The following is a 27000-nucleotide window of genomic DNA, read 5'->3' on the forward strand; positions in this document are numbered from 1 at the left end:
TTTATTTTGTTGTGAGCTTTTAATCCGTTCCATTCTCTATCAGTATTGTTAAGTCAGAACAAGTGTATCCAGAAAGGATTCATTTCTTAAAGACACGATTCCTGATGCTCAACTCCTCATACATGTACATAGTATGAAATGGAATGGTTTAGAATAACACAACTGAATAAAAAAATACAAACAAACCCTGAATACTCCCCTAAGAAGATCATAAAAAGGGGCATGTTGTCATCAGTTCAGAATGAAATGAACAAATTTCCACATTGCGTGAAGCTTTTACTGACTTTTTTACGTAAAATTACTTTAGTTACTACACCACTTTCATTCATTAATGGGCTTCATATGACATTGTATAAATAAGTTCCTACCACGCCATATACAACACAATACATCACATTGACCTCACATCCTTATTCCATTGCAGCATTCGTTTTCATTGGACAACTTTATCTTTTAAACGATGTTTCACAGGGAACAATCTTTACATTATCTTCAACTGACGTCTACAAAAAAAGACTTTCACATTCTTACATAAATGTACATAAAGGTATCTTAAATCTGCTATAGAATAAAACAGGAGAAAAAAAGGAATAGACATTTATTAGTCACAGCTTTTGGTTAAAAGCCTTGGATATCAAGTATCTAGAAGTATCTAGGGCATAGGTCTTCAAGCAGTAAACAAATCAACAGATATGTTCTAAAAATGAGTCAATTTGTTTGAAAATGTGTGTGACTTTGGGGCCATTAAAAATAGAAGCAGTGGTTAAAATACTATACAAGTTGAAATATAAGGCATGCATATTCCATTGAAAAATGCCCTGCAACTGTACAAAAAAAAACTAGACTCTCCTCATGTTAAAAAAGCTTATAAATTACAATCAGATTTACATTTACAGTGAAAGTGTCCACTTCTGTGAATTTTATTTAATTATTCATACATTATAATGCCAGTCGGGTTATTCATCAGAGAGAAATTCTTTGGAAATATCTTATTGGAAGACCAATCATTGCGAATACATTCATGGACCTTGTCTAAGCCCTAGAACGTTGAGAAAGATAAGGAGTCCCCCAGGGCTGTACATTAGGACCTCTTTTAGGCACTGGGGCAGTTGGTAAAGGCCTCCTTGACGCGATTCTTGAAGTGACCAGTCATGGGGACTAACACATCGTTCTCGTCAAGCATAATGTCTGCTCTGTCCATTGCATCAACTTCGTTATCCATGAATATCATGAAGCGGTCTGAAGAGGAGAGATAGTGAGAATTGATGTTAAGTGGAGCACGATTTCAATGTGAATTGACATCAAACAAAGTGTAATGGATCTATTCACCCCGATGTGATCACGGTTGTGCAAATGCAAGAGGGAGTCAAGTTTTTCTTTCTCGCCTTTCCATTTATTTTGTCTTCTTCTATCCGCTGTTTCTATAATACTCCACATGGTGTACCGTAAACCACATCAGCGATTGTACATGCCACCATGCAAACCTTCAAACAACATCCAAGTCACAGAAAGAACAAACAAGTGGAATGCCTCTGGCCATCTCACCTGCATCACGCAGTTCAATATAGCAGCAGTGCTGACTTTGAAAACTACTCTAACTCGCACAAGATGTTCAGTGATACTTGATTACTCTTATGTACAAGTTTCATGAATCAGATCCATAAACTTTCAAAGTTATGATGGTAATTCAACAGATACACCCGATTCGGCCAAAGTTCATTGACCTTTGACCTTGGTCATGTGACCTGAAATGCGCACAGGATGTTCAGTGATACTTGATTACTCTAATGTCCAAGTTTAACGAACTAGACCAATAAACTTTCAAAGTTATGATGGTAATTCAACAGATTTCCCTGATTCGGCCAAAGTTCATTGACCCTAAATGACCTTTGACCTTGATCATGTGACCTGAAACTCGAACAGGATGTTCAGTGATACTTGATTACTCTTATGTACAAGTTTCATGAATCAGATCCATAAACTTTCAAAGTTATGATGGTAATTCAACAGATACACCCAATTCGGCCAAAGTTCATTGACCTTTGACCTTGGTCATGTGACCTGAAACGCGCACAGGATGTTCAGTGATACTTGATTACTCTAATGTCCAAGTTTAACGAACTAGACCAATAAACTTTCAAAGTTATGATGGTAATTCAACAGATACCCCCGATTCGGCCAAAGTTCATTGACCCTAAATGACCTTTGACCTTAATCATGAGACCTGAAACTTGCACAAAATATTCAGTGATGCTTGATTACTATTATGTCTAAGTTTCATGAATCAGATCCATAAACTTTCAAAGTTATGATGGGAATTCAACAGATATCCCCAATTCGGCCAAAGTTCATTGACCCTAAATGACCTTTGACCTTGGTCATGTGACGTGAAACTCATGCAGGATGTTCAGTAATACTTGATTAACCTTATGGCCAAGTTTTATTAACTAGGTCCATATACTTTCTAAGTTATGACGTCATTTCAAAAACTTAACCTCAGGTTAAGATTTGATGTTGACGCCGCCGCCGCCGCCATCGCCGTCGGAAAAGCGGCGCCTATAGTCTCACTTTGCTTCGCAGGTGAGACAAAAAATGAACAAAAGTTGTGATTGATTGGATCAATCACATCTCTTTGTAAGACTGACCCCTGGTGTTCATTCCTGTCTTACCTGTCATTTGGACATCACACTCATCTTCAGCTGTAAACGTTTTGATGGGTCGCTTGACTGCAAACCTGTTCGGTGTTACCGTCAAATCATCCAAAACCTTCGCTCGTCCATCAGGCCTGACCTTGACGATGAAAACTGTCAGAAAAGGGTAGATTTTTTGCATTAATTACAAAGTATTAAGTTAAGAACTGGACAAGCAAGATTGAGCCAGTCAAGTGAAAGGTTGCTTGCAAACAGAAAAATAAACAAGGTATCCTTTAAATAGACGAATACATGAAGGTGGACTGCTTCTTTAACCCTATATAGCCCGGGCTATTTTGAAATTGCATAGCCCAGGGGGGGGGGGCCTATTAGGCCCCCCTCAGATCTCGGCCGTTTATCAACCGATTGCGACCAAATTTGGTGTGTAGGTGTCTCATTATGTATTTTACAAGAATGCGTTGTCAAATTTGTGATATTCATTAACATTTTTCATTTATCCAATTAATTATGCAAATATTCAAATTTTTTCAAGGAATTTTCATTTTTTTTGTAGTTTTCCCCCCATTTTTTGAGAAAATGCAATTGAATCAAGCATGTTAGTAGCCGGTCATGTTATTTAAAAGACAGCTCACTCAACTGTATTGAAATTGTACAATTATTAGATTATGACAGTAATTAATTATGCGCATATGCTAATTTTTCTCGATAATATTCTTGTTTCATTCCGTGTTTCCAAATTCTTATGTATTTCTTTGTTTTTAATTTATTATGTATTTCTTTGTTTTGAAATCTCTATTTTTTATTGTTTTTTTAAATCTAGAATAGTTGGTGATAGCCCAAAAGAAAGTTATGTGAGGAAAAACAGAAAAAAAAACATTCATCTGACAACACTTCTTGTAAAACCCATACATTGTACACACAAAAGTCAATGGAAATTGCCATTTTTGGTGACATTGGTCACGAATATGTGCTATATCTCCGCAAGTGTACCCCCGATTTTCGCAAACAGGGTCTCAAAATGTGCGAGAGATGTGAAAGAAAAAAGTGATGAAATGTCAGCGTATTATTTTTTTGCATTTAGAAATTATCGCGAAAAATGTCGAGGGGGGGGGGCCTTTTAGGCCCCCCCCCTTGGCTATATAGGGTTAAGGTGTACATGTAATAGCATATGCATGCCAACCTGTAGTTCTTTGTTTTGGTGATTCTTCAGAATTTTCACCCATTATTACCTTTTTTCAGCTAGTTTTAATTATTGCTCAATGATCAGCCGGCTGGACTGCAGTAATTTGTCTACCTTTCTACATCAGTTTCACACCTTTGTAAATTTGGCACTCCTAAGAATGACTTCGAATCAGATAATTATTGAAAGTGGCATTTATAAATAGAATGAAAGGAATGGTGTTTTGAAAACGAATACATACTTTGTTTGAAATTACAAATGTTTTCCTCAAATCCGTTAGGTGCAGCATCCAGAACCGTTGGACAAGGACCTATGAGAATGAAACAGAGAGCATTATAATCATGAAGTATAATTGTCACTTAAAGAGAAATTCCAGTAGTTGCAGTAAACACTGATTTCATGAGAAAGTCTGTAAAACAAGGCTTAATTGTCAGTATATCATCGAGGATCTAGATCTGGTTCAGTTACATAAACTGAACTTTGTGAAATCTTGAAATCTACGCTGAAAAATGTTCACACCGGAGATCCCCAACACAGATAAGCGCACGTGGGACAGTGTATAATTATTGCTTTGAATGTCAGGCCCAACGCTCTACCCGAATCCTGTGCTTATTTGCTGATTTCTCAGCTTTTATTCATACAAACAGACACTTTGGTGGTCGTTTCATTGGACTCTGTACGAACTCATTTTGATATCGTTACCAAAACTAGCAATTACCTTTAATTCCTGAAATTCTTTAAAAAACAATTTCTTTTTAACTTTCATAATGCCCCTAAGGATTTGAAAAGATTATATAACATCGGTGTTCCACAAGAAGGGACTTAAGGGTAATTTAATTTATTTAAGGGTAATTTATTTATTTGTTTCTGCAAGTCATTACAATATACAGTGTGACCATCACAGAAATAAAATTAATAAATTTTACATAAAAATATGTGATCGTTTATGAAAGCAGTATGACAATATAAGCAGATGCTTATTTATTTGTATGTATTTGCTGATATTTTTAGTTTTACTTGAAATATAGAAATAATTTTTTTTGAATCACTGAATAACGTATGATGTTCTTTTTCAATAGGTAGAATGAAAAAAAATAATCATATAATATACCCCAAAGTCAGTTTTGGCAGGAATCTGATAACACATTGGAAATGTATGAATGAATTATATCATTACCCAAACAAAATTATTCTCTTTTCTAAATATTGCATTTTTCATATGGTCTTGGCATATTTCATTGAAACCAGACAGATGTATCAGTGTGTATACACATGTTGTCATGGTACACACATACCTACAAACCCCCACACAAAATCTCAACCTCTGTGAAAACCAAAACCTATAAAGCAATTTCATACCTGAACTAACGCAGAGCCAATTGCTCTTGGCAACGACAACAAACTTAAGCGGGAAATGAAGGTAATAGAAACAGTGCACCCCACTCATCACTAAACAACACAGAAGTACAAAGGGTCACGGTCAGGGTGATGCTCAGGAAACCCTTAATGTAAAGCACAGTATGTCTCTACATGTCTCTGTGCGCAGCATGGTGAAGGTCAATCCAGTGAAGGTCACCAGGACGCCCTTTCCTTTTCTAGGTCAAATGTCGAGACTGTTCAGGCCAGGTCTATCCCTTCACCTTAATACTGCTAATGACTTTTCAGTGTTACGAAGGAAGGAGAGAGTTGGTACGAAAGAATGGACAGGAGATTGAGGTCAAGCGATGACCTTAGGTTCGCAAAATTCTACTAAACTACGTCTACAACTTCACCATACCAGTGAAAAATAAAAATATTTTATTGTTACTTTAATGTACATATGAATGAATATTGAAGGCAAATAAAACCTGTTAAGTTGTTTCTATACCTGAAAAAATATTAAACTGGAATGACAGAAAGTGCTCTATGACAAAGAATCTTGAACTGAACATACATGAGAATTTGTTTTCCACAAAGCCTGGCATCAATGATTCAAGTTACCGAACTAATACTAGTACCCTGACAGGTTCTAAATTACTTTGAACAGCTAATTTTGGATTTAACATTTTTATGTTCTTTCTATAACTATTTAAAGTCCTTAAGCACGTAAAGAATCTTTTCGGGGATCCTTTTTTTTTGGGGGGGGGGTTCAAAATACAATACAAAAAATGGCTCCAATTTGCACCTTTTTTTTACAGTGTATAGTGAAAATACTCAACTTTCAATGTAGGTGACACACCTAATGGGATCTACGGAAGACTGGCAGCAGCTTAGTAGGGTCAAGAGGAAGTCTATTGCCCAGGTCAGTTGTTTAGTCCTATTTAGCTCCGGACACAGCCCTCCCCCTCAGTCACAATCTCTTGCTTCCCCAAACAAGAGTTTCTATTCACCAACCCACTCTCTCTCTCTCTCTGTTATCTTTCTATCTCTCTTTAGAGATGTCACTTAGGGCGTGTTCAATGTCGATTTTCAAATTTAAACATGAATCATGATTGGAAACTCATTTCCAAAACACCAAACACAAACATGATCAGCAGTGCACTGTTCAGTGTCGAAAATATAAAACCGTTTATATCTTGATCATCTTCAAATTTCCCGCTTTCGTTAGCGCAGCTTTAGTGCTCAGTTTGACCCATCAGAAGAAAGGTAAGTTCTGGCACCTGTTTGTGTAGGCTTCAACTGCAAGAGCAAAATGAAAACACTATTGTGTTTAATGTCACATTCTGAGGTCTGAAAAATCATCTAGCATTGCCCCATGATATACCATGGCTGTATTTATGTTGACTGAAAAAAAAACATCCTTGCTCTCTTGCCTCTCTCTCTCACTTCTATCCTTTTCAGGGATATCGCTTTGGTTTTATAAAGAAAGTCTGAAAAATTCAGAATTGCCCCTTTCCTATATGAAAAAGGTGTTTTTTATGGCTGTAAATATGTTGAAAGAGTCTGAACTCAGACTTTACTCTGAAAAGTGACGTCCTTGCCCTTTCTCTCTCTCTCTCCCTCTCTTTATCTATCGCTATCTCCCTCTATCCCACCTACCTCATTTGGCTTACATTAAATAAACATGCAAATATCACATTCAACTTATGATGATAGGATAAAAAATAATAATTTGGTACCATTAAATGCTTAAAGGTTAACGCCATCTGAATAAAAAGTTTGTTTGAAAATGAAAAGAAAATTCAAACAGGAATTTCATCAAACATTGGGTGAAAAATAATAAGTTCAGTCACAAAACAAATATGTCCCCAACACAATGATATGCAAATGAGAAAGTTGGTGTCACACATTCACAATTTCCTAAATTTGTTTGAATTAAAAGATCAACCCTTCTTTGTCTCACAATATAATTAACTATGGAAATTCTACATTATCAGAGAGGAATTTAACTTTTAGATGATGGCAAAAAATCTGGGTTCATATATCAAATAATAAAATACAACAGAAATACATGTAGTGAGTGGATGACATCATCAGTACTCTTACTTGCATACTGATTATGGTGTGCATATAACTGTTTGGGGAAATTATAACTGAAGAAAAATGCAATCTCATAACTTTCTCATTTTATTCCGATTAAAATTTCTACACTTTTTTTAGTCTTTCTTTTTAAAAAATCTATTCAACTATTTGTTTTGGTGGACTACTCCTTGAAACAAATGAGGATATTAATGAACAGTTTCACCATCCAGGGCTGTACATGTAGCTGATTATCTCATCACAGCAAGGTCAGAGCTAAAATAGGCCAACCAGTAACAAGATACATTGTTTAAGAAGTTATGTAACAGACACCTTACAGCATGCTTTATCATGACCACCATTCACTGAACATACAGTAGTTTCCTCGCCTGTTCTAAGACTAGTCACTTTAATCTATGAAAAGGAAATGAAACAGAGCTTGCACGCACAGAGGAATTTACACAACAGCTGTAAAGAAGTCACATTGGCAAATGTTGCCAGACACACTACACAAAAATAAATGTTCACCATTAATGATGACTGCCTACCAGCCATATATAGCAAAGGAATAAAAAAGACAGAAGAACAATTTCTTTTTTATATAGAGCAGAAAAAAATATAAAAACTTGCCCTTAATTATTCCCCATCACCTCCTTTGAAGAAATGCCTTCATAGACATGGCGAATTGTAAAAAAAAGGGGGATATATTTGTATTTTCACCCAGAGATTCCTTTAAAAAGGGGGTGTTTTTTTTTATCTCTCTCTTTGGACTCCTGAGAAATTTTAAAAGGGGGTTATAAAACATTATAAAATATAACATAGAAAAATAATCCTGGGAACAACTTCCTGAAATTCCTGCTAGTTTTATAAGCTCATTCAGGATTATTTCATTTTGAAAAGAAAAGTATGGACGTTTTGTTGGAATGAGGGCTCATCTAAGATAGGGGGTACATTGAGCAGTGTTCAGGATTAAGGGGAGGGGGGTCTTCAAGCCAGAAAAAGCCCTTAAAAGGGTGGTTCAGAAATTTTGGCAGACCTTCAATAGGGGGGGGGGTGCTTTCAAAGGGAGGGAATGAGCATAGGCATACCCTAAATAACACTGAGTGGAGGGATGGGATCAATGGGCCCTTAATTTCATGATCTTCATGGCTACTTGATGATCATGAAGGTCCAAAGAAAAAACAGATATTGTCATGGTTAAATGAGTAAATTCAAATGGTGATATTTCTTGAACTTTAAAAGGGTTCAATAAAAAAAAAATTGAAATTATATCACACATTATCCAGGGTGCTACATAAGTACTTGCCCGATTGCCCGGGCCAAGTAAAAGTTAGAGTCGGGCAAGTGTTTTGAAGACCAAAAATTACTTGCCCAAAATTCTCACAGTAGAATGACCAAAATTAGGATATATTGACCCTAATTTGGGTCAAGGCAGGCAAGTAAAATAAATTTGGAAAAAGAAATTCAAAAACAAAGTAGATCGGTTCATGTCAAAAGAGAGAAAAGGTTCAATAGTTATAAAACTGCAAAACTTTCTTTTGGACAGGTAAATTTTTTTTCAATAATTTGTTTCGGGCAAGTGAAATAGATTTTTGGCAAGTATATTCCAACTATTTACAAATTTACTTGCCCGACTGGGCAAGTGCTTCTAAATAGTTATGTAGCACCCTGATAATCCCATCTGCATATCACTCAAGTATAGTTTTACGTTTTTTGCTCTGGTATTTGAATAGATGTCCACATGGTGTGTAGTCTGCTTGTGCAGACCATGATTGAAACTTTGGTCATTGACAGGGGTCTTGTCACGAGACAAGCACAATACCGGAAGAGCCATGGTGTAGTGGTTCTGACTCTCGCCTTGTAAACAGAGGGTCGTGTGTTCGAATCCCACCGCGGTCTAGCGTCCTTTGGCAAGGCGTTAATCCACACTTTGCCACTCTCGACCCAGGTGCTAAATGGGTACCCGGTAGGATGCGAAAGATATTGTACGTTTGATTTGTATGTTTAATGTGGCTGCGATGAATGCAAGGATGCTCCCCAGGGAGTGGAAATTGTGCACTTATCGTGCTTGATTGAAATGAATCCAATGACCGGGGTAATAATATGCTGTAACACGCTTTGGGCCATTCTGGGAAAAGCGCTTTATAAAAATTGGCTATTATTATTATATATTATTATACCACTTTTGGTTTCAATGTGATGGAACTTTTGTTCATCAGCCCCATCGAGGGACTCTCGGTCGCGTATCCAGGCCACTGTATTTGGGTGAAGCGTTTGCATAACTATGCAGTGCGCTTGGGATGCTATTAAGCAATTTTAACATGAGAAAAAAATAAAATGATTTACATAATGTGAGCCAAATAGCACATTGACCTGTGTTTATAAAAGTGAGAGTAATGTGGATAGCAGGCATATCCTGACATTCACCTTGACACAAAAATACATGCATGACATTCTATCTTTCATTATTGCTAATTTCTCTCGACATCGAGGGTACTATGTTCAAGATTCCCATTTTTCTTCCTCATGATAATGACCATGATGATGATGATGATAATAATCACCATTGTTATCATTATGGTGCCGTGGTCGAGTGGTCTCAGGTGCCTGGTTATATACATAGAAAGTCCGGGGTTCGATCCCGGCCGTGGCACCTATGCCAGTGAGCAAATCATTTAATGTACAATGCTCTTTTATCCTGATTCAAATAAAAGGAAATGCTATATGCATTATTGGTAACTTGGTGTGCACAAACAAAAAAATTATAATCACATTTCTAATACACATGTGTTCAAGGTGTCTAAAAATTCAACATGAATTCAACATAATAAACAGTAAAATATAAAAATATGAAATATTTAGTATTGCGGTATCTCAGAAGTAGACCAACTGCCAGTTGACCGAGCAAATATGAACCGTCTCTCTTTATAACTCTCTTCTCTATATAACTCACCATTGTGATATATATATATATATATAACCCGGTCACTTGACTTTCTATAAAGTACTGGGTTTATCTATCTAGTTCTTTGTGTATCAGACTATCACCTTTTCAATGAGCTCTCTCAATCTCTTTTTATCTACATCTTCCTATTCCCGTTTCCTCTCTTTCCCTACATGCATTTCCCAACAAAATATATAACTGTTCTCCATCCATATGATCCAACCATCTAAGAAAATATAGATGGCGATCAGAAGGTAGCTAGGCATCTGATTCATGAAAAGAATAAATGATACAGAGGTATGTTGGTCTGATAATTTAACTCAAGGCCTACAAAAAAATAAAATGGCTGAAAATCAGCTGAAACTGCAATTTAGACAAACCACAATGAGATTTCCTGACTCTATTTCCTTTAGGCTTTATCATTCAATCACTTATAACACAATTGCTGAAGACCATTTCATGGTGCGATATGGGGGTGATATTCACTAACAACTGTTACAAGCTACCAAAAGCTTTGTAGCTGATTGGCTAAGATCAAGTTGGTCGGTAATAATCACTGGAAAGAAGCTTCAAGAAACCCTCCCATCATCGTATAATATAACAATAATAAAGGATTTTTTGTATAGCACACATATCCCCCTTGTTAGGTGCTCAAGGCGCTCCTATATTACCCCGGCTAAGCAACAGTCTACCGGTTTCGGCGCTCACAGCTTTTAAAGGAATTATTTCCTGCCGGTACCCATTCACCTCAGCGGGGTGAGTGCAGCACAATATGGGTGAATTTCTTGCTGCAGAAAAACATGCCATGGCAGGGAATCGAACCCACGCCCCTTAGATTGAGAGACGAGAGTCTTAACCACTAGACCACGATGCCCCCAACCCATCATGACATTGATTGGAATGCTTTAGAGGAGCGTTGTGGCCCAGTGGTTTAGTCTCCCGACTTTGAAACAGAGGGTAATGGGTTCGAATCCCAACCATGGCATAATTTCCTTCAGCAAGAAATTGATCCACAATGTGCTGCCTCAACCCAGGTGAGGTAAATGGGTACCTGGCAGGAATTTATTCCTTGAAACGCAGCGCACATAACAGCTGCACTGCTAAAGCCAGGGTAATTATGCTGCATATACTGTAGAGCGCTTAGAGACTTCTGACAAAGTAAGTATTAAGCGCTCTATTAGCAAGTATGATTATTTATAAACTACTTGTAAATTATATTGTATATTGGCAGTAAATACTAACGATAAATAGCACTTTAAGGGGTATTCAGGCTGAAAGTAATCATACCTAAATAAATTGAGTAATATTCACTGAGCAAAAATTCGTCAGAAAATCAAGTAACAAATTATGAAGTTATAGAATATTGAAATTCAGCAACATATTTTGAAAAAAGTCATTGGCACCATTCTCAATACAATCCTCAAACTAATTTTAGTGGAAACCAGTTCAGGAAACCAATTTCGAAGATCGCCTTGCTAGAATACCCATTTGATCATCAGAAAGTGGTAACATTCATCTCTCAAAATTAACCCTAAATCTCCCGGGGTATTTTGATTCTTGTCATTCCGGGGGGGGGGGGGGGGGGGGGGGGCCATTATGGCCCCCTTAAGATCTTGGCTGCCAATAGCGCGAGCGACGCAAAAATTTGCAGGCTGGTAGTGTGCGATGTAATCTACAAGGCTGTATGGTAAAATTTTCCAAAATAATGAGATTTTATTTTATATGAACTAATTATGCTAATTTATGCATAAATCATACTTTTTGCTCTAATTCACTAGAATGCTAATTTTGGGTAAAAAATTTCTTTGTAGCACTCTTAACAATCGTAATTCAAAAAAACTTTGGTTTGGAAATAAATTTCTTATGTATTTTATTGTTTTATGAATTTCTTATGTATTTCTTTGTTTTTTACTTTTTGTTTTTTATTGTTTTTTCAATGGAAATTGTTCCAGACATAATTCTGATCATAAACAAGGCAAAATTAATTAAGTTTAATCAGTAAAAGTAGAAATAATGATACATTTATGAATTTTGGCTAAATACGCAATTTGCATTGGATTTGTACATGAAATCACGTTTATGAGCAATTTTGGGTCTGACATGCACTTGCATAATGTTGTGTAATATTGTAACCGCGTACCCGGGCGTCACAACTTTGGTCACAAAATTTGCGCGAGACTTGAATGTAAAAAGTCAGTGAGCTGCGAGGTGAAAAAATTTCGCGCAGCAGATATATCGCGAAAATTGTTGAGGGGGGGCATTATGGCCCCCCCCCCCCCCCCCCGGAGAATTAGGGTTAAAGGGGAATGAAACCTTTGTAACAAGTTGGCTTTTGTGGAAACAGAAAAATCAAAGAATAAGATCAAAGCAAGTTTGAAGAAAATCTGACAAATAATGAGAAAGTTACAAGCATTTGAATATTGCGATCACTAATATGATATGGAAATCCTCCTATTGGCAAAGCGACAAATATCTATGATGTGACATGTGAACAACTGTCCCATTAATGGACTATAAAATACCCCGAAAATGTCTATTTTTGCTCTTTCTTAGGGTGACACAAACTCTTTATCCATAATGTATTCTTTGAAAATCTGTATTACATGCCCTCCTATAGAAAGAATACACAATCTACTGATAGATGTGATAAGAGGTAGTTTCAGTGAAATACAGGGAAAATGGAAAAGTAATGGGAAAGTTGTTCACATGTGACATCACACATCTTTGTCGCATTGCCAGCAGGAGAATCTACATTACAGTAATGATCTAAACTTCATATGCTCATAACTTTCTTATTCATTCAATTTTTCTCAAACTTTTATTTGATCTATTTCCTTGATTTTTCTGTTTTAACACAATAGCTATCTTGTTCCAAAGGTTTCATTTTCCTTTTAAATCAGAAGCACTTACTCTCAATGGCTGCAGGTATGACGGGAAGGACGCAATCTTCCCTTGCAACACACATCTGCGTCTCTTGATCAACCAGTAGAGTTCCCTCGGGGCAGAAGCAACCTGGACTGCACATGGTGATGCATACTTCATTCTCTGGTTTGCCACAGTAGTCGGGACAAGGGGAGCCGCATTCGTTGTAAACCATACCATTGTCACATTGCGCTGGGTACAACAAGAAAATCAAGGCTTCAAGTGTTAACGTTCCGCATTTACACATCGCAAAACCTCAATGAAAAAATGAACATGTGAACTCCCGCAAACTTGATAACCTACAGTATTCCACAGAATTGCGGGAAAGGGGTTGAATTGTGCTGCAAATGACAAGGGATACCTAAGGGATAAGATTAGAGCAAAGAAACATTTCAGCAAAGGGAAATTGGGAGAGCCTCTATGAAAAGTCCCATAGCTTCTTATTAGTGGAATTCCTGCAAAAAAGGCTTTTGACAAGGTTCCTCAATGGCCAATCACAAAGTTGATTGTCTTCAGTTCTTTCCCCCACAATTCAAGGCACCCCCCCCCCCCCGAACACCATCAAAGCAAAGTGACTGACTACCTGGGCAATCTTCTGCTGCAACGCAGACGTCGCCGCCCTCGCTCTGCAGGATCATGTTATCTGGACACCCGCAGCCAGGCTCACACATCATGATACACATGGCACGCTCTGGAGACTGACCGCAGAATTCCGGACACGCCGAGGCGCATTCCTTGTACACAAGATCCCCTGTACATTCTGGGGCGGGCGGTGCTGAAAGAACATACAAATAAAGGAGAATGTGTCATGAAGCACCTCATTGTTTGATTTTCATCGACATATTAGCTCTGAGCCAAAGAGATGCAAGGATTTCAGTAGCTTATGACAGTTGCCAGGGAAACTTTGTTTGTATCATGACATACACCTCGCAATAATAGCCCAAAATCTAATGATTTGACTGAAATATCATTCTTGTTTTCTCCATAATATGCTTTTTAAATAAAATTAAATTCAATTAACAAAGGTCTTTCTACAAATGGAAACTTCATCAAGGTGTGTGTTTTATTCAACACACACTTTGGGCCACCAATCTGGAGTTAGAATCAGGAAACTTATATTTCTTTAGAAAAATTAAAATTGATTAGCATTCCAATGATACCTTGGCCCCATCTTACCCAAAAAATATGATTGATCCTATCAATTGTAACTCTATGGAAATCCATCAGTGTCATTATTTTTTATATAGGAGATAAGCACAGTGTCATTTGTAAACAAAGAGATGCACAGTGAATTTTCAATGCATGAACATACATCACATTAAGAAAATATTATGAACAAACATGCATAATACATGTTGACGTTGCTGGCCATCCATAGTTGCGATTGATTTGATCAATCGCAACTCATTGTAAGACGGGGCCCTGAATTGGGTTTTGACATAAAAATCAATCATTTTCAAAGTCTTTAAATAAGTGATTGTTTGCATGAATGAAGTCTCATGCCTGCTTACTAATCCCAAACGATCAAGATGATTGGATAAGTGCATACCATTGACAACTTCCGGAATAACAGGAACGGGGCAATCTTCGATGGCAACACACAGCTGTGAGTCTTGGTCAAAGAGAATAGTTCCTTCAGGACACACACAGCCAGGGGTGCACATGGAAATGCAAAAGATCGACTCTGGTTTGCCACAGTAGTCTGGGCAAGTTGAACTGCATTCGCTGTAAACCATACCATTCTCACATTGTGCTGCATTATGTGGAAAAAAGAAAAGAAGGCTATCATTAGATTTTTACTTTTATAAGTAGGGGAAGGGGGAGGAGGCAGCATTGAGGCCACAATAACGAGGCATGGTGGCTCAGTGGTAGAGCATCTGCCTCAATCCCTGGCCGATTCATACCCAAAGACTTCATTCCGCCATCTTAAGATTGTTCCATTTAAAGATACTGATCTAAAAAACTTTTTAAAAATTTGCGAATCTCCTAAATGCATATTTTATTGTTTCTGCACTAAATTCCCTATTTGATTTTTATTCTTTCATTCATGTATTAACTAATTACCTAATTGATTCAATACTCATCAATTTTTTGTTTGTTTATAAATCAATTTATTTGTTTCATAAATCATTTATGAGTTTGATTTTCAATTATCATTTATTTATGTACATGTATTCATGTATTTACTTATTCAATTGAATAGTCATCTCCACAGCAATGGCACACGATACTTTCATGCATTTACAATCATATCAATATTACAAGCAATAAATCAAGTTCTAATATAAATGCATGAAGAAATAAATGACTAAAATAAAAACAAATACATAAATAAACGAACATAATGAATGAATAAATAGCAAGTGTCAACAGTTTGAAAACTATGTGTTCAAGATACCTGGGCATTCGGGAGTTCCTCTCATCCTGGTTCCCTCTCGTTCAAGTCCTGTCTCTATATCAGCACACCAACAAAATCCAATGCTTCCGTGACACTGTACAGGCTCATACTTGCCTTCGGTAGTACAAGAGGGGGTATAGACTCCTACCATGTTCCTACTGGTCATTTCATTGGCTGCTGCAAGCATTTCATGGCAGGGATTGGCAACTGAAGAAGAAAACATTAAAACAATGCATAATTACCTCGAAAGGAAGGGAGGGAGGGAGGGAGGGAGGGAAGGAGGGAATTAAGGAAGGAATTAAGGAAGGAAGGAAGGGAGGAAGGAAGAAAGAATGGAGGGATGGATGGATGAATGGATCATGGATGGATGAATGGAGAGATGGATGGATAAATGGATGGATGGACGGAAGAATAAATGGAAGGATGGATGGGTAAATGGATGGATGAAGATGAATGATAAAATAAAACAAAACAATGCATTACATTCATGGACAGAATAATTTTAAAAGTTTGTAACAAATAACATAATTGATTAAATTACATGCATATCACATATGTAACACAAGATGAACAATTTTATCCAACGATTAGCTATTTTGAAACCAAAATTGAGCATTAAAAATTATAATTTGATTTTAAATTGTGTATATCTACATAAAACAAATCATATAACATATTTCATAAACAAGGTTTTCATCTTTACTGTTACATGATATACTATATGCTTAAATCATTTCCCAATATCAGCGATTTGGTTCTTGGATGCAATTTCTCCATAAGAACTTACCAACGCATTCAAGATTCTCGTTGTGCTTATATCCCTCGTCACATGCTGTGGGGAAAAAAAAGCACAAGACAAGTGTTACATGTGGTAGATTATCTCTTTAGTGTTTAAGTGATACATAAAAAACGCATTCCCTACTCTTAAAAGCATATTTAAAATTGATTTGACTTTTTTTTTTTAAATCTGAGCTACAAGGTCCCACTTGATGTCACCTGTGTCTGTGATATGTTACAAAATGAAGACCAGAAAAAAAAATTGCTTCTGAAAATCATATAATTTAAGGCTTCAAAAAAGTGAAATATAAAGTGACCGGAAACACAATCTTAATTTCATCACATACGCTTATGTGTTCTATTATTATCTGCACAATATACATGTAGATTACACAAAATCTTCAATTATAATGTATCAAAAGCAATTCTTTTGATTTTTGGTTGGTGTAAGAGTTTTTAAGGTTGATAGAAAGGCATCCATGTACACATTTCATCTCCCCTTTGGTTCTTTTGAAATTTGAAATTACGTGTCTATAATGTTAACTTATGTCTTTAATCATTTGCAGGTACAATATGAAATCGTACTGGACAAGCAAAATAAAGACACACTTTAACCCTAATTCTCCCGGGGGGGGGGGGGGGCCATAATGGCCCCCCCCCCTCAACAATTTTCGCGATATATCTGCTGCGCAAAATTTTTTCACCTCGCAGCTCACTGACTTTTTACATTCAAGTCTCGCGCAAATTTTGAGACCAAAGTTGTGAAGCCCGGGTACGCGGTTACAACATTACGCAACATTATGCAAGTGCATGTCAGACCAAAAATTGCTCATAAACGTGATTTCATGTACAAATCCAATGCAAATTGCGTATTTAGCCAAAATTCATAAATGTATCATTATTTCTACTTTTACTGATTAAACTTAATTAATTTTGCCTTGTTTATGATCAGAATTATGTCTGGAACAATTTCCATTGAAAAAACAATAAAAAACAAAAAGTAAAAAACAAAGAAATACATAAGAAATTCATAAAACAATAAAATACATAAGAAATTTATTTCCAAACCAAAGTTTTTTTGAATTACGATTGTTAAGAATGCTACAAAGAAAATTTTTACCAAAAATTAGCATTCTAGGAGCTTTATTTAGTGAATTAGAGCAAAAAGTATGATTTATGCATAAATTAGCATAATCAATTCATATAAAATAAAATCTCATTATTTCGGAAAATTTTACCATACAGCCTTGTAGATTACATCGCACACTACCAGCGTGCAAATTTTTGCGTCGCTCGCGCGATCGGCGGCCGAGATCTTAAGGGGGGGGGCCATAATGGCCCCCCCCCGGAATGACAAGAATCAAAATACCCCGGGAGATTTAGGGTTAAAAAGACATTCAAGTTTCATTTGAATTGCTATTTCAAGGACTTTGGTCATTTATTGATTATTTCCTTGGAATATTTAAATCATTCATTTTAAGTATTGAAGAAGAAAATAACAGAAAACATGGGCACATTAATGTCAATATGATTATTTCCTTTACATAAAGTCATTTAGTGATTGTATACTTTGAGAACACTGTACCGAAAAGAAATGTCACAATATATCTTTGAATTCCCTCGTCTCTTTGATACTCATGTTTTTAGTATACAATGAAACTTGTCTATAATGGCCAGTGGCCATGAAGCTGCTATAGACAGGTTCTTATACACACAATCTATGATGATGAGTTTAAGTGGTCACTACAGGCAGGTGGCTGCTATAGACAGGTTCTTATACACACAATCTATGATGATGAGTTTCAGTGGTCACTACAGGCATGTGGCTGCTATAGACAGGTTCTTATACACACAATCTGCCTCCATGGGAGTCAGATTTAGTGGTCACTATAGACAGGTGGCTGCTATAGACAGGTTCCTATACTCACAATCTGCCTCCATGGGAAGCAGTTTTAGTGGTCACTATAGGCAGGTGGCTGCTATAGACAGGTTCTTATACACACAATCTGCCTCCATGGGAATCTGTTTTAGTGGTCACTATAGGCAGGTGGATGCTATAGACAGGTTCTAATACACACAATCTGCCTCCATGGGAATCTGTTTTAGTGGTCACTATAGGCAGGTGGATGCTATAGACAGGTTCTAATACACACAATCTGCCTCCATGGGAATCTGTTTTAGTGGTCACTATAGGCAGGTGGATGCTATAGACAGGTTCTTATACACACAATCTACCTCCATGGGAATCAGTTCTAGTGACCACTATAGGTAGGTGGCCACTAACACAGGTTTGACTCTACATGTATACTATTACGGGGGTCTCTGCACCCCATTTTTGGGGCCAAAATGCAATTAGATATGGTGACTTTGCTCTGTAACAGGACAGACTTACGTTTTGGGCACGATTCCTGGGCGAAACATCGCGAGGTACCGGCAACGCGATACAACCCATCTGGGCAAGCGCAATCCAGCACACACTGGAAAGTGCAGAATTGAGCAGGCTCCTCGTTGCATATATCCGGACAGGCCGAACCACACATGTTATACACCAGGTCACCTTCGCAGGTAGGGGCTGGCCAGAGAAGAAAAACAAAATCATACAATTCAAAATCACTTGTGGACGTTCCACAGTTCAGGTATGTTTGTGCGCATCATGATCCGCGCATTGGCGTCACAATGGATGAACAGGTGATTAATCAGCTATATAGGTATCAGCAGATTTTTCACATGATCTGCATTCAAACTGCAGATCCAATGTGTTATATCATAAGCTAAATAGCTGAAAAATAATCTACAATATTTGAATACTTTAAGGGGAATCCAGCCTTGACCATAAAATGTTGTGTTGGGAGGAGAAAAATAAATTTAACAGAATGGTGAAAGTTTGAAAGAAATCAGACAAGCAATAAGAAAGTTATAGCTGCTTTAAAATTAAGAACACTAATAATATGTAGATTTCAAATTGGCAACTGGGTAAGTTAATTATGACAGGGGCAAGGACAACTTTTGCATAGGCCATGTACTTTATTATCAGGGATTTGTGGTTCTCTCCTAAATACAACCCAGGTAGTATATTGTTTTATGCCCTCGTGAAAGAAAAATATAATTTTAAATAAAACTTTTTGGGAAAAATGACATTTTAGCCATAATATGTATAGAAGAGTAGTCCTTGCCTTACATCACTATGACATCCCATATGTGGCCAATTAGAAGTCTCCATGGGCTTTGTGGATACCAATATTTACAACATTTAAAAATTCATAACTTTCTAGTTGTTTGTCCAATATTGTTCAAACTTTCACCTATCAACTTGTCTGATTTTTCTTTTCCTTATAAAAACAAGTTTTTATTCAGGTTGGATTCCCCTTCCACTCTGAAGTGCTGCAAAGTATGACAAATATGACCTTGAGTTCGAATATTTTTGTGTGCATATTTGAAGTATTATGGTGCTACTGTAACCCTATGTGCAAAATTTGTCATGGATTTCTTTTTAAAAGTGGAATGCCCTTAAAGCTTCTTATCATGAGAATATCTGAATCTCTATCACTGTCATGGGTTGATCTATAAGTAGATTGAGAGTCTCAGGGTGTTACATCAACAGTTTTTAAGCAACAGGTTGTCAGATCAGGGTCCCGTAATACAAAGTTTAACGATTAATCTTATGCCTAGTTTTCACAATTAATTGTACATCGTAGACCATGCAAATCAGTCATAAAAATATGTTCTTATTGCTATAAGCTTTACGTGTTACGGGCCCCTGGGGTCTGTTGCAGGAAGAGTTGCAATCAAATGAATTGAACTATAAGAAAATCATACGCAACTTGATTTTCAACCAATCAAAAGCGCGCATTTGGGACTTGCGTTTGATTTTTATGATTTGCGTTCAAACACATATCTTTCTGCAACTGGCCCCTGACAACTTTCCTTTATTTTGATTTTCATTGTTTCATGGTTTATTTATTTCCAGTAAAACAATAATACACATACTGCATCTAAAAAGCTGAAATGTATGTATTTACAGAGGTATAACAATTGCGCTTGTAGCATAAAACAATAATGTAATAATGATAAGACTAATGGTACAATAGGAAAAATCCAGTATGCAAAATGGGTGATTTCAAGTTCGGTGTTGGCATTGGTGTTGGAATTTGGATTGCTTCCTCTAGCTCCAAAATCTATTATGAGTTTGTAAAACTGATCCAGGGGGTGTTTCACAAAGATTTCAGTATGACTTAAGTCGCACTTAGATGCGGAGGCATACATGATATGCAACGCGCGGTCTTAAAGACAGATACACATTAGTGCGCGTCCTCATGACACGATCTGACCAATGCGGTCAAGCCTTTCATATCGTACGCAACTTGGTATTTAAGTGCGACTAGAAGTCATACTCAAATCTTTGTGAAACTCCCCTAGATTGTATTATCAACATCTCAAAAACAAGTAACTTTTCAAGACCATCTTCATTTAATGTTTGCATTGTGTAAAAAAATGACCTATTGCACACCAACACCAATAGGTTAACACTGAACCTGAAATCACCCAATGGAATTATAATGAAAATTGATTGATTGGCTGAGATGCATAGGTCCTAAAGTAGCTGGCAGAGACGAAGGGACTTATGGACAAAACGTCAGACACATCCTTTCATGAAATGCTCCCTGGTCTAAGATCGTTCCATAGTTCCCGATATTTGGAGGCTTAATCATCATTGATTGAAGAAAGAATGACATAATTAAAGATCTGTAAATATCGTGATTTTTAAGTTATTCAGTGTACATGTAGGACATTGAATGCATGAGGTCAGCAACATGGAATTCGGGAAAACAAAAATAGGTCTGTAAAAAATATTAGTGATTTCAAGTTATTTAGTGTATCACATTGAATGCACTATGTCAGTGTCATGGATAGGTCTATAAATGTTAGTGATTTCAAGTTATTTAGTGTATCACATTGAATGCACTATGTCAGTGTCATGGATAGGTCTATAAATGTTAGTGATTTCAAGTTATTTAGTGTATCACATTGAATGCACTATGTCAGTGTCATGGATAGGTCTATAAATGTTAGTGATTTCAAGTTATTTAGTGTATCACATTGAATGCACTATGTCAGTGTCATGGATAGGTCTATAAATGTTAGTGATTTCAAGTTATTTAGTGTATCACATTGAATGCACTATGTCAGTGTCATGGATAGGTCTATAAATGTTAGTGATTTCAAGTTACTTAGTGTATGACATTGAATGCACTATGTCAGTGTCATGGATAGGTCTATAAATGTTAGTGATTTCAAGTTATTTAGTGTATCACATTGAATGCACTATGTCAGTGTCATGGATAGGTCTATAAATGTTAGTGATTTCAAGTTATTTAGTGTATCACATTGAATGCACTATGTCAGTGTCATGGATAGGTCTATAAATGTTAGTGATTTCAAGTTATTTAGTGTATCACTTTGAATGCACTATGTCAGTGTCATGGATAGGTCTATAAATGTTAGTGATTTCAAGTTATTTAGTGTATCACATTGAATGCACTATGTCAGTGTCATGGATAGGTCTATAAATGTTAGTGATTTCAAGTTATTTAGTGTATCACTTTGAATGCACTATGTCAGTGTCATGGATATAGGTCTATAAATGTTAGTGATTTCAAGTTATTTAGTGTAGGACATTGAATGCACGAGGTCAGGGACATGAACTGTCATCAATTCAGGCAAAATTTGCCATGTAATCCACTACAATAATAACGAAATATCAAAGGCTCTGGAAGCTTGCATTGCTTTCTTCTTATTATAATTTTTTTTATACTTACGGACACATTCGCCATTCTCATCTTTGACAAAAGGGAGCAGACATGGAACTGGTTCAGCCGCTGTGGATTTTAAAGATAGAGGATAATATTACAGACATCTCGTTTAACCCTAAAATGACTGAGCTTTTTTGGGAGGTATTAAGGGCGGATGGGGGGGGGGAGGTATAATTCCCCCTCCCAATCGCACTACCATCCAGGTAGGTGTTTCATAAAGCTGTTCATCAGCTAAGAGCGACTTTGAGAACGACTGGTGATCCTTTCTTGTGGTAAACATTATATTCATTGGCGAAGGTTTAGGGCATAAGAGAGGATCACCAGTCGTTCTTAACGTTGTTCTTAACTTACGAACAGCTTTATGAAACAGCCCCTAGGTCAATGTGCTGAACAATGGGATGCACCGCATTCTTTTCAACACACACTAAAAGTTGGTACAAGAAACATCTAATAACATTTTTTATTATTATCATTATGAATATAACATGCAAATTTATTCATGAAAAACATTCTTTGCATATTCAACATCCATTTCTCTCATCAGGATTTTGGTATTTACATAGATTTCTTCGCAGATGTCATCTTTATAATCTTATACGATAGGTTCTCACAAAGGAAAATTGTCAAAGTTAACAGTTTCTAAAGTTTTTTTTAACCTTTTGTTTTTAATGACAAATTTTACAGATCAATACACTAAATAAGACTGAAAATGATTTTGTGAATTTCATCTTACATTTACTTAGTACAAAAAGCATTTACATATATTGTCTTATAAAAAGTCATGTGTCACCGCTTTATCCATACAAGCACATAGTAACTTATTTGTTTTGTACAATAGTGCTAGATTTCAAAGAAAAATAATAAAATTTTGCAGCATTATTTTTTTCCCCAAAAAATATGCAAAGTTTCAAGATGGGCCATCATTCCCTTGCAGTCAAAATTGGTTCATATCAATGAAAAATTACACCTAGGACAGGGAAAAATTACAATCAAGGAGGCATTTGTAATATATTTTTCACATAAAGTCATAATTTGATTTCTATGCTGGGGACATAAAAACTTGTAGCACATGCAGAATATGGAATAAAATTTGGATGGTACAGCATAATTGGCATGCCCTCACCAAAAAATATCAAGTCATACAAAGAGGATATTCGCACGAAATGCTTATATCGCACGTTCAAGCATATATGAAATTTTGTGTGTATATGATAATTAATATGAACAAAATGCTGAGAAAGTAGGAAGTAAAATAAACAATCTCAGAATGAAATAGCATGGAACCACCGATTTGGAACAGAAAAGGTGAAACTTACGGACGCATTTCTTCACGCCATCAGCAAAGACCTTGCCTTCAGGACATTGGTTGATAACTGAAAAAAAAAATCACAAACTGGATGTGATCTATCTAGAAAAATATAGCTTCACTTTAATCATCATTGATTCACATGTACTTGGCAATATTAACCCATACAATAGTTTCAGCAGGGTCAGTAGCGTATGCAGGATTTTTTTAAAGAGGGGGGGGGGGTTCAAGGAGAATGAAATCACAATAATGACAATGGGATGAACGGATGGTCGCCACCCTCCCCCCCCCAAAAAAAAACCACTATATATACATGTATATAAATATTATATAAAAAATATTAAACATAATAAAAAACATTTGAAAATATGAAAAGTATGGCCTTTGAACAACTTACGTGAAGGATCTGGAAGGAAACCTGTAAGAAACAAAATCAGAAAGCAAAAATAAAATGAGAAAACACAATATATGATTTTATACATACACTGTAGAACTTGGGGCCCATACATGTAGCAGTAGAAAGAATTGTGATCAAACGTAACTTGATTTACAACCAATGAAACACGCTTATTAGGGACTTGTGTTTGATTTAAATGGAAATGGTAAAATATTATCAGTCAGGAATTCTAAGCTGTTTGGAAAACGTGTTTTGCTTTGGAGAAATGTGCACTAAGCTCCATTATAATGTTAGCTTAGTCGTACATTTTGGTCTCTTCATATTCCATGATACATAAATGACAATGACATGAATAAGTGAGAGAAAATTAAAGTGAAATTCAAAAGTTGTAATAATGTTCAACCTGAACTGCTCAAGGACTTTGAGAAAATTACAACTTTTTTTCCAGTGGTTATCATTGAACTAACCAAGTTACGATTTTACATATTACCACTCCCATGCAGTTTCAATGAGAGCAATCAGACATGAAATGTGATTTGAAAAAGAAGAATGTACTTGATAAATGATAACTCTCCCAGTGCATTATGTGGAGCCAGTCCTAAATAAAAGCAATTACATGTAACTTAAGCTAATCATTAAAAAATCTAAATCAATGTAATGAACACAACAGAATGACTGATAAAACTGCAAATCTGCAACTTTTTCTTTGAAAATTGTTCCTCAATCAGTAGCGTTTACTAGAATGTTAAATCCATATTTGATTCTTTTTTTTTAATATGTGAGTTTAAAAAAGAAATTGAGGAGCAAAAGTAGATCAATTTGTTGTGTCAGTGCAAGAAAGCACTTATCACCAAACTTTTTAGCGTCGTATGTACGCAAAAACACGCTTAGCAGTGCGCATATAAGTGCATTGCATAATAAGGGAATTTCCGCACCATTGCAGTCAGCCAAAATGTTTTTGCGAAGGGCATTCTTGCACCAACACAATGAATTAGGACCCTACGAATAGTGGATTCCTCCGTGGGTTTTACAGGACTTACGCTCACAGTCTGCACGAGCACCATGGACTTCCGTGTCTGGTTTGACGGCTCCAGTCTCTGTGTCGGCACACCAGCAGAAAGTACCATTGCCCTCGTAACACTGCTCCACGGCGTAGTAACCATCCTGGGTGCACTGGGGGATGAAGATGCCCTCTCGGTTCTCGCTCTCCTCCATCTTCTTCCGTCTTTCAGCCTCGCAGGGTCGAGGCTCATCTAACGAAACCAAACACATAGGCCCGAATTCACAAAGGTGGTTTTGAAAACCCACGGTTGAATCCATGCTTTATGCAGATTTCCTGTTTAAATCACGCTTAATTTAGCGCGTATCGGGCGCATGTATAGAACATGTTCAATGCTGATGCACCCTTTTGTCACAGAGCACCAAATTGACGCCTCTTGCCATGGTTAGATATACTATTTCATTCATGAGTCCACTGTTTTTATTCATGAGTCCACTCTTCAAACAGTGGAATCATGAATAAAATAGTGTATCTAACCATGGTAACAGCGTCAATTTAGCGCACTGGGACAAATGGGCGCATCAGCATTGGACATGTTTTATACACGCGCCCGAAACGCGCTAAATTAAGCGTAATTTATACAGTAAATCTGCATGAACCATGGATTCAACCGTGGGTTTTCAAAACCACCTTTGTGAATTCAAGCCATAACCTCCCAACATTAAAAATGCAAAAATCCGGACAACCAATGCCCGGGATTCAGGGGGCTGACTAAGAGACTATAAATTATATTGTCCAATGCCTACTTATAGCTTGTTGTACGCGAGCAAATGGGAGGCTGAATGTCAAACATTCGTACCATTGCACACACGACGTACCATCCAAAATGTGCCGTTGCACGGCTGTAAGAGGTGACATCACAATACATTTCAATTCATTGCGCTCAGTAATAAATGAAGGTGAAATACACATAAGTAACGGTGTATTAACCGCACCCGTGTATTAACCGCACCCCCAACTTTGGACTAAAAAAAAAAAAAAAAAAAAAAAAAATTCTCACATTAACATGCATATTTGAGGTATGAAGAAACAAAATCTAAGTTTTAAGATTTCAAAGTATCCAAAGAGGTTACAGGTAAGCAGTAATCTGCTGTTCTTGATCAATTTATCTACAAATGTTAGAAAGAACGGTCCCGCCAATATTGGCATCTTACACACTCACTCACCTCACAGTGTACACACACACACAGCACTGCCATTACATTGCAAACTACGATACAGTACCAGTCATGCCAGTACGTCTTATCAAATTATGATCTGTGTCTTTTCCAGCGTAGGAGGAAGAAACATTCACAATTCTTGCCCTCACAATCACTTTCAGAAATTTGATGTCTTAGCATGAATTTTGGATACGGGATTACAGGAAGGTTCAAGAAACAAAGAAATTGACATTTTTTCCAGTTGTTTTATACGGCTTCGTGCGTGGTTTACATGGTATCTTATGAAAAGCAAACAGGAAGGAAAAAACAAGCTGGCGCTGGCGTGAAACGGGACTTTGAATAGCGCCAGCTTAAGTCGCACTATAACCACATTACAACGCAATCTCTCAGCTCACTCCACTCTCGCTCAGCAGTGACAAAATATTACTGAGTATGCTTGGCGTCTCTTTTAAATTAGCCAGGGAAATTCACTACTTTGAATCGAGAATAAAGTCAAAATTAGTGTCATGAAGGTGGGTGCGTTTGTTATGAACAACATTTAATTAAGATCTTAATAATCGCTTCCCATTACCCGCGGCTCATACCCCTCTAAACGACATTGCCTGGGCGGCTACGCCCGGCCACTCGATGTGTTGTGAACTGGCAGACATCGTACATGTAGGGGGGGGTTACGGCGGGCTGGCTCAGACCCGTCACCGTGTATAAACCGCACCCCCGACTTTTGCTTTTATCCCGCCGAGAAAAAGGTGCGGTTAATACACCGTTACTTACGGTGAAATACACATATAGCTTGATGGCTACATGCGAAATACATGCGGCCCGAGGTCATGCATACGCGTTTGTTGGATTTAGCTTTTCCCTATCAATATTTTTGCTCCTTTTTCATAGATTACTGCAGGCAAAAACTCTTTTTTTCATATTTTCGCTAAAATCTGAGGCGTCGTACAACACAAATAG

The 27000-nt window shown here is 36.9% G+C and overlaps 1 protein-coding gene across 21 annotated transcripts in view; it reads right to left on the reverse strand.

Moving 5' to 3' along the window:
* LOC446192 (extracellular matrix protein 18) overlaps nt 1–27000 on the reverse strand; it is a 160745-nt gene continuing 133745 nt past the window's right edge. For 19 of the 21 annotated variants that reach the window (XM_041608243.1, XM_041608240.1, XM_041608239.1 and 16 more), the window contains 13 exons: nt 24864–25076; nt 23824–23844; nt 23437–23493; nt 22127–22186; nt 18703–18882; nt 16321–16365; nt 15534–15740; nt 14685–14888; nt 13719–13910; nt 13124–13327; nt 4073–4141; nt 2670–2804; nt 1–1239 (listed from right to left, as the gene is read on the reverse strand). In XM_041608243.1, coding sequence (XP_041464177.1) covers nt 1094–1239; nt 2670–2804; nt 4073–4141; nt 13124–13327; nt 13719–13910; nt 14685–14888; nt 15534–15740; nt 16321–16365; nt 18703–18882; nt 22127–22186; nt 23437–23493; nt 23824–23844; nt 24864–25076 — 1733 coding nt within the window. In that variant the 3' untranslated portion in view covers nt 1–1093. The remainder of the gene's footprint in view (nt 1240–2669; nt 2805–4072; nt 4142–13123; nt 13328–13718; nt 13911–14684; nt 14889–15533; nt 15741–16320; nt 16366–18702; nt 18883–22126; nt 22187–23436; nt 23494–23823; nt 23845–24863; nt 25077–27000) is intronic. The other 2 variants (XM_041608233.1, XM_041608234.1) reach the window with 2 other exon arrangements.

Source organism: Lytechinus variegatus, chromosome 5 (assembly GCF_018143015.1).
Source record: "Lytechinus variegatus isolate NC3 chromosome 5, Lvar_3.0, whole genome shotgun sequence".
Lineage (NCBI taxonomy): Eukaryota > Metazoa > Echinodermata > Echinoidea > Temnopleuroida > Toxopneustidae > Lytechinus > Lytechinus variegatus.